Below are 8,984 nucleotides of genomic sequence, written 5' to 3'. Positions count from 1 at the left end.
GTAACACGAGTAAACATTTGAGCGAGAAGTTAGGCTCCGAGTCACCTACTTCTAAGCTTCATTGGACGACACGACATTCTCATTCTATAGGCCAACTCCGTCTAGTAACATATTTTGTCCAGCTCTACTCGGCGACACCTCTTCCCATCCTCTCCTCGTTGAACTTCAGCACCACCTCTCATTGCTATAATCAATAGATAAGTGCAGATGAAGTCTTCCTCCTCTACGAATGATGACCTTTAACATCCAGTTTGGATAGCGAAGGTTGTTGTGCCATTTCCCAAACGAGCGACCCTTAGTTACCGAACCCACGAGAGGATGTGCACTACGAAAAAGGCTCTGACAAGTTATTGCTAGCGAATTAAATTCCAGTTTATCGACCGGACCTTTAACAACTGGTTAGGTGTAAACAGTAGTATTATAAAGAAGCATGGGTATTAGGTCTTACTTTGACTACCTTATATTTATGCTCAAGTCTTAATGATATTATAATGTGCTCTGTAAGACAATCAGTATGATGTGCTTGCGATGCAAAGATGTGGGGGTGTGTCCAAAGTACGTCTTAACTGGTGCACGACCTACATAAAGAGTCAGTTGTCCAACAGATGGTCCTTACCATCGTGCGGGATTTCCTCGACTATTAGGAATATAAACATTCAGACAAAAGCATTGGGCGTTTAATGACTACACCTCATTCGTCTTCAAGGAATAGCTTTTTGCTACTGTTAGGGGTAGTGTTCCACGTCCTCCTCGCTCTTTACCTTCTCCTTGATCAATCTACCCATGACCCATCATGCCATAAACTTGACAGGAGAACAAGATCCCATCATACTTCACCATTAGTGGCCGCCTTCCCTCCCCTTCCACGGACAATGAAGTAAAGTGATTCAGTGGCTTCCTCGTTAGAACTTTGGCCCGGGCCCTAACATAACCCCATTCATATTGCAAAGATGGGGTGAGCTGGACCTACGAACTGATGTCCTGCAAGTGCATAGGGTTGTTGTAGCACTTCAGTGATAAGTAAAGTGTTGAACCCACATGGAGCTGATAAGAAGGCACCACAAACCCCGTAGCTCGTTAAGTGACCACATTCTCGAGGGTTCCAAAATCACTGTCACTAATATGAACTATCGTATCCTCTATTCACTAGTCAAATGCATAAGTGGGTGGAGCTGGGTACAAAACACATTCTACTCTTCATGCCACGCATGCCACCATCATAGTCTCCCCTATAGGGTTACAACTATGATAATTAAGGGTTTGCCCCCGTGGACGTGGCCTCTCTAAGGGTTCCCCATTAATCCCCAATCAATTGCAACGGCGAGGAACCGAGGCTTTTACTGTCACCTCGAATTACCACAATATCCCAACCCTCACAGCGACTATAATATACTTCACAGCAACAAGGCAAAACTGTGAGTGAGAGCTCCTCTCAACATTTGCTAGGGCTATTTAACTCGAATCATGAACAGAAGATAATGGATCACATCAAGTATCACATAGGGTTCAACCATATCCTCAAGAACTAGTTTAAAACTACTCAAACAGACATGAAGCTTAGGGACAAGTTACAAGCCGCCATCAAGCCGGTGAAGGGAGAAGGCATGGTGGTGTTGGTGATGATGGTGGCCGTTCCAGTGGTGATGAAGACGGGGTCGGCGCCGATGATGGCGTCTGCGCGACGCCGGGCTGGTGCTCATGGTGGCGGAGCCTCCTCTTTTTCCCTTGATTTTGTCCCTACTTCCTTGGTGGCAGAGCAGCAATGAAGATGGGTTGTGGATGAATGAGATGGTGGATGAATGTTGTGGCAGCGGTTAGTGTTGGAGTTGCATATATAATGTCTCTCCTCAACCCTCCACTACTAGGGAAAACCCTAGTAGTAGCGCGGGTAACCGCGCTACTAATAATGCGCTACAGCTATTACTTAGCAGTAGCGCGTATGACGTGCGCTACTGCTAAGACTCATAGCCGCAACGTTTGTTCTATAACACGCTGCTGCTAATCTAGCTAGTAGCGGCGTGTTTGATGTCCAACGCTATTAGTATTCTTTTTTTAGTGTATTTATATGCCGTTATACAAATTTTGGTACAATACCAATTATGAGGTTTATATCATCATGTCCATAATAGTGTGTCAAATAAATGTGGATTAGTTTCAAGTGGAGGCAATATGTGGTGCATGTCAAAAGTATACTACTAATCCAAACTTGATCTAGTTTGGACTAGTAGTACTTTCGATGTGCACCACATGTTGTCTCCACTTGAATCTAATCCGCCAGCACAAGCAATATAATCATCATCATAGTCACTAGATCGGTATCGCGCCTTGGCGCGAGGGTACCGGTAACAACGCTTTGGTTGCTAAGTCAGTAGTAATTGGCGCGTGGGTACCGGTAGCAACGCTTTTGTTCCTAAGTCAGTAATAATCCTGATTTAGCATATACGATAATAATACAGTGAAGAAGAAACATTCAATTGTGATAGGAACGGGACATAGTGATGCTCAATATCAGCATAAAACTATAACAACGCAGCCACTCGACAGGAAGTTCATAAGACCACTCGACAGGAAGTTCGAAAACAAAAGCGCAGCCACTCGACAGGAAGTTCAAAAACAAAAGCGCAGCCACTTGACAGGAAGTGCGTCTTACCGCACCTAACCTGACCCGTCATATCCAGCCGCCCAAACGGTAATACATGACTATAACAGCCACAATGAGTCTGCCATTGCATGTATATACATATACCACAATGAGCCTTACATTGCAATATATACACTTTCACATTGGCTGATAACACGTTTTAGGGTGGACAGGTAAGGCAAAACTCAATACAACTTATCAACCACTATCATTATCACTTAACGTCTCAAAAGTGGTATGCTGGCCAATAAAAAAATGGGTAACTCATGTTACAAAAAGACATCAATTCTTTAATAGGATAGAGAGCAAGCTTTGCTAAAGTTACTTCATATGGGTCAATCGCGAGGATCTCTATGCTCATTGCAAATAAAATAGCATGTGACAATGATATTGTGGAGTTGTTTCATGGGGAGCAAATTCTTGATGTTTCTTCCCGTAGTTTGTCAAGTATTTCAGGATGTTGCAGTTCCAATTCCTTATTTCAAACTGCAAAACAGAACCACTATGAAAAAAGCATCAGCGAATTGGTTCAAGAATATCGAACAAAAATACGCACTTTCACTTTAACTTATCTTTGATATCTACTAAGGCTATTTTTTGGTTTACCTATTATTTCTTTTGCAAGTCAGTCATATAAGAACAAAGATATATCACAGATGACATATACGACAAAATATTATAGAAATGTAGAAATAATAACTGACTGAAAGAGAAAGCTACTTAAAAACGCTTAATTAGATTGAGCACATACATAACTGGAAGGGAAATGATTTTTCCTTAGACAACGAAATTTCATTATAAGATGAAACAACAGAAGATAACTATCTGGCTAACAATAATTGGTTCGCTCATATATGTAGCTATTTCGATACCCCTTAAAAAGAAAAACAGGAATAGAAGGTTTCTGACAGGGATCTCCATAACCTGGAACATGCAAAATCGTCAGAAGTTAACTTTGCGAATAGTTTTCTGTGTAAAAGTTAATTTTGCAATGCAGTGAACATTATGGGCTAGTAAATTCAAGCAACTCTAAAGTGAAACAAATAGATAGATCATCAAATTTGCATAATTTGTTACCAACTACTCCCTCCGTTTGGAATTACTTGTCGCAGAAATGGATGTATCTAGACGTATTTTAGTTCTAGATACATTCATTTCCGAGACAAGTAATTCCGAACGGAGGGAGTACAATCTAAATATCCTTGCACAAGGATCATCTTAGTAGATTGTTGAACTAACATAAGTTGTAGTACACCAGTACACTTAAATATATTTTAGAGCAGATTAATCTTAGATAGGCAACCAGAGAACAGCCGCTAGACTCCACAGCCGTAGATAGGCACATAAGGAGCTACCTGCATAATGGTCTGGAACTTGTTGCGCACATCACAGAGCTCACTCGGTCACTCCTACCAAGAGCCAATGCCATGAGGCATCTGAAATAATGCGTACATACCAAACCTTCAAATTCTGGAGAGATTAAGCGAACTGAACTGAGATGGTTCAGAGATTGTAAACCTTTGTTTGGAAAATAAAAAATCAAGCTATTTAAGAATTCAGTCATGCTATAAGCAGAAGTCTAGAAACAACAAGTTACAGGAGGCATATTCAGATAATGAACCAAGTTCTAGCAATCACGTGATTGCAGATGAAGTGAACAGGCAGGTCCGTTCTTAATTATATTTATTGGCATGAGCTAATATAGTGCCATACAAGACAAAATAAGCTGGCAGGTTTACATAAAAAAATTGAGGAGAATAATTATTGTGCAGCATATATAATAAGGTATTGAGTACCGACCCTTCTTTGCTTTTTGCCTCATAGAACTGGTGGAAGTGCATGCAGGCGAGCCTCACTTTCTGAGCACTAACACTGAAATTGCAGAAAAAGCACCGACCAGGAAATTAGAAATTTCTAAAATTATTCAACTTTGTGCATGATGATACTTGATACACATAAGCAATGCCAAAAAACATGGTAAGAGCCTCGGAAGCAAGACAACAAATAAATTCACAAAATAAGTTTTCCTTCCCAGGCCATAAACCATTGGCAGGAAAACTGATAATTTCATTAATAAACTTGACTCTCCTACATGGATACAGGGCAGGGCAAACGACCTGAACCGTGTGCCCATGGCGTAGACAACGAAACATCCGAATAGAAACATCAATGCCATAGACAGCAGAAAAACGGACATTAGGGTTTCGTAGAATAGCAAATCATTAATAGCAGAAATTTTGCAAATCAACATTTTTTCCCTTGCCAAGCTACAGTAATGCTATTGGCTGAATAGCAGATTCGATAGTACCAGAAATGTTTGCAAAACGATAGGAACGACATGCCCACTGCACCAACACACCTGGATAGAAACAACCTCGATGCCATACAGACCAAAAAAAACCACCATTGGTGTTACGTAGAATAGCAGATCACTAACACCAGAACTGTTTGCAAACCGACAAAAGTTTTCCTTGCCGCTGCCGGCCCATAAAGTTGCCATTGGCAGGAGTAGACAGCTCATTGCACGAAATACAGCTAAACTCAGCTCTCCTACTTATGGCTATACAACAACAGCAAATGACAGAAACCGCATGCCCATAACGTACACACACTGCACCAACATATCCGAATAGAACAACATAGATGTGTTAGGCTGCACAATGTTTAGAAAAATTATACCTCAAAGAGCAACTGCTTAAACTATTGAGTACAAAATTAAAGCATGGATGTGTTAGGCGGCACAATGTTCAGATAAATCTTCCTTATTAATGTACAATCTGGAATGATATTACGGGAAGAAAGGGGTAGTTGTAAGAAAATGACATTCATGCCAACCACAAAAAATGAAATAATCCTCAATGCAAGGCTAATATCATTTATCTATTGCCAATCACCATATCCAATAAAAATATTAAATTGCATATGATTTATAATCTGAACATATATGCTTTCCAGTCACATGGCATGATCTTTTTAACAGAACTAAAACCTCCAAAGTTATGTCAATGATTAAATATGGCATTAGTGTAATATGGTAATGGCATGGTTTCTGAAGCACATTCCTCGCAGGCCTCATGGCAACGAACACACAAAAAATATTGTACTATGTTTTCAAGATTGTTTAGGATATTTCACTGGTAGCAAAGAATTTTGTTAAATGAAATAAAAGGATATGACATACCAAAGGAGATAGATATCAACATGTCCAGGAAGAAAAGAACGACTCTCAGTTCATATGTTTCAGGTATTAGCCACAAACGTGTATCTCATATACATGTAAACAAAACAATATGTACAAAGAAAATTGTCTTTGGGCTAGGTAAAATAATCGCTTTAGTTCTGAAGTAAAAAGAAAATCTTCAGTTTACGTGCATCTCATATGAAAACAGCAGGCCCCTGATACTCCATCACACAAATAGAGTGAACAAATAAAGGAACAATCATTCATGCGTAGTCAGAACAGTTTATCACAAAGTACAGCCAAAGGGTGTGGCTTACCTTATGAATGAACCAAACGGCACCAACAGTACCCAACAACCTCCAACAGCACAAAGGGCATCAACGTCCCACCTCCAAACTGAAACAAACAAACAATCAAGCAGAAAGTAAGTTATGTTATACTGAAACAAACAGTATATGGCTGTAGCTTAACTCAGCAACACATATCAGAAAATATCAAAATAGTAAGTTATGTTATGCTAAGTTCAAAAGCATGCATTGATGCTTACCTAATGTCTCGGGCGGATCCATCGACAGACCGTTCTTTCCTTCAGGCACTCCCATTTTCTCAACCAAGACCTACAAGAAACCAACCAACAAATTAATCATCATGGAAGCCTAAGAATAGAATGTCTTCCAACATCAGTACTGTCTGAATTGTATCCTAAACTGTTCAGTTGTGGACCAAGTAAGCACCACCATATTCTCGAAGTAACACTGTGAAATTCAATAAAACTGAGAATAACATGAACTGTATCAATCCTCACCTTTAAAGCAGCCTCGGTCGGCATTCCGGTGGAAACATACTGGTTTGAATAATGTGAGACACTGGCATCATTGCACACAGCGGCAACCTTCGCAATCATCTCAAGATTTGCATACATCCTCCCTGCAGGCCAGTAGTAAATTTTGCAATCACGGGGATCATGCGACATGTCGTCCACCTTGAAGCTCCTAACTTTCCCTGGGGCATCACCGATCGCAGCGAGCTTTGAGACTGACATCTGGTTGGTGGTCAGTGTCCCAGTCTTGTCAGAGCAGATCACGATGGTGCAGCCCGGAGTCTCCACACTGGGAAGCTTTCTCACGAGCGCATTCTTGGTGGCCATCTTCCTGGTTCCGAGGGCGAGGCAGGTGGTGATCACGGCAGGCAATCCTTCGGGTATGGCGGCGACGGCAAGCGCCACGGCGATCTCAAAGTAGTATGTGCACTTCTCAAACGAAAAGCGTATGTTCCTGGGCACCCATCCGTCAAGCTCGAAGGTCAAGAAGTACTTGACATTGATGAGCCACAGGAGGATGCATATGAGGCCGATGATCTTGGTGAGTGCCTCGCCGAACTCGTTGAGCTTCTTCTTGAGCGGCGTGTTGTCGTCCTCCTGCGACAGCCAACCGAACCACTATCTGCGGAAAGGCAAGGCCAAACCACACCAATATCTGTACCTGGAAAGCAAATTAGGCAGCACACAAACAAAATAGTGTCAATCGAGTGAAGAAAAAGGAAAAAAAACAAACTATGGAAGAAGAAAAAGAAAAACATACTGGAAAGCTAAATCCCCTTCTTAATCAGGTAAACTGATTGGCCACTCTGTTCATGAGCCCATCCTGACAATTTATCAAACACCTATCATGCAATACAGTCATGCTGAACCAGGAGGTGCCGCATCAGTGGCAAGAACCAGGGTCCAGGGCTGCAAGCTATGTGGCGGGCTGCCCAGAGATCTCGTCCAGCTCCTCAACGGTGGCCACCTACAAGGCAAGATAATGAGAGAGAGAGAGAGAGAGAGAGAGAGAGAGAGAGAGAGAGAGAGAGAGAGAGACCACCTGTTCTGCGGAAAGAGCGTGTGAGCCGGTAAGGAATGAGGCGAGCAAGAGAAGACCACCAGAGTTGATCTTGCTGATCTCGGTGGCCATCCCGGTGCGCACGACGAGGCAGGCGGCACTGCCATTGACGATGGTGGTGCCCGCGAACACCATGCACTCCTTGGCCTGGATGTCAGCATCCTCGGCCGGCACGGCATGCGCAGTCTTGTTGACGGAGTTGGTCTCACCCGTGAGCGAGCCCTGCTCGACACGGAGCGACCCCGGATCGACGCGGAGCATGGAGGAGACGAGCCTGAGGACGCGCATGTCGGCAGGCACCATGTCCCAGATGCGGAGCTGCACGACGTCCCCGAGGACGAGCTCGCGGACGGGGAGGGCGGGCGCCCACTCGCCATCGCGCCGCACGGCAGCGTGGTCGGACTGGATCTGGCGCAGCGTCTCGAGCGCCTTCTCAGCGTTGGTCTCCTTCCAGACGCCGACGGCGGCGTTGACAACGAGGATGAGGAAGATGACGAGCGGCTCGACGAAGGCCGGGGGCCGCGGCGATGGAGATGGCGCGCTCCGCCTGGATCTCCTCCTACGCTCCGACCATGGACGCGCCCTCTGCAGGGTCGGAGCAGGAGGGCTCGGGAGCCGACGACGCGCCCTGAGACGCAAGCGGCAACGACATCGGCGACGCGATGGCAGGGGGGTGTGCGGGCGGCTTGGAGAGGAGATCGAGCGAGGGAGAGAGGGGGGGGGCGAATGGGAGGACGAAGAGGCCGCTGTCCTCACCTCATCCACCGACGGGCCAACCAGTGACGGCCACGCACGAGGCCTGGACGTGAAAAGACCGAACTACCCTCGACGGGGGCAAGATATTACGTGCGGTGGCGCGGGATATTTACCCGCCGGTGCGCGCGACGGGACGAACAGGCCACACCCGCAGCCACGGTCATTGACAAATGCGGTCCACCCGCGAGCGGCCCCACAGGTCAGCGAGTCCAGGTCGAACAGGCGAAGTAAGCGGCAGCGCGTGGAGGTAGTAACTGTTCATTGCTACAGCGCCGTTTTTTGATCCGGCGGCCCAGATCGTCCGGGGGCTTGATCCGATGGCTAGAATCGTATCAGGAAAACGAGATGGACGGCCAGAATCGCCTGAGCTCTGAGAGCGCCCGGGAGTGACTGCATCCCTTATTTCACGATTACCACCAGCAGTAGTTATTTAATCATCATAGTCATAGTGTAGCACATCATAATCTTCAAACTCATTTCTAGCGAGCTAATTAATCACTTCTGCTGCTCTCTCTTAGGTAAAATA

At 44.6% G+C, this 8,984-nt stretch overlaps 1 protein-coding gene across 1 annotated transcript; it reads right to left on the bottom strand.

The window, feature by feature from the left end:
- Window positions 1–2,717: 2,717 nt before the first annotated feature.
- On the bottom strand, window positions 2,718–8,720 carry LOC119320665 (calcium-transporting ATPase 1, endoplasmic reticulum-type-like). Its single transcript, XM_037594657.1, has 8 exons — window positions 8,656–8,720; window positions 7,741–8,501; window positions 6,628–7,256; window positions 6,370–6,439; window positions 6,140–6,218; window positions 4,442–4,513; window positions 3,997–4,077; window positions 2,718–3,143 (listed from the first exon to the last, which is right to left on the bottom strand). Exons 1-8 carry the CDS (start codon window positions 8,718–8,720, stop codon window positions 2,999–3,001), a joined length of 1,902 nt encoding a protein of 633 aa, XP_037450554.1. The 3' UTR covers window positions 2,718–2,998.
- Window positions 8,721–8,984: the final 264 nt, after the last annotated feature.

Source organism: Triticum dicoccoides, chromosome 6B, assembly GCF_002162155.2.
Source record: "Triticum dicoccoides isolate Atlit2015 ecotype Zavitan chromosome 6B, WEW_v2.0, whole genome shotgun sequence".
In the NCBI taxonomy this organism is placed as follows: domain Eukaryota; kingdom Viridiplantae; phylum Streptophyta; class Magnoliopsida; order Poales; family Poaceae; genus Triticum; species Triticum dicoccoides.
The sequence above is the reverse complement of the archived record's forward strand: the minus strand, read 5'-3'. Positions and strand labels throughout refer to the sequence as shown.

Excerpts from the sequence above, each read along its gene's own strand:
- LOC119320665 (XM_037594657.1), bottom strand. The coding sequence starts at position 8,720 with ATGAACAGTTACTACCTCCACGCGCTGCCGCTTACTTCGCCTGTTCGA. Across the intron at positions 4,514-6,139 it reads CCGTTTGGTTCATTCATAAG|TGTTAGTGCTCAGAAAGTGA; the intron begins GTAAGCCACACC and ends CTGCAATTTCAG. Across the intron at positions 3,144-3,996 it reads AGTTCCAGACCATTATGCAG|TGGTTCTGTTTTGCAGTTTG; the intron begins GTAGCTCCTTAT and ends CTTTTTTCATAG.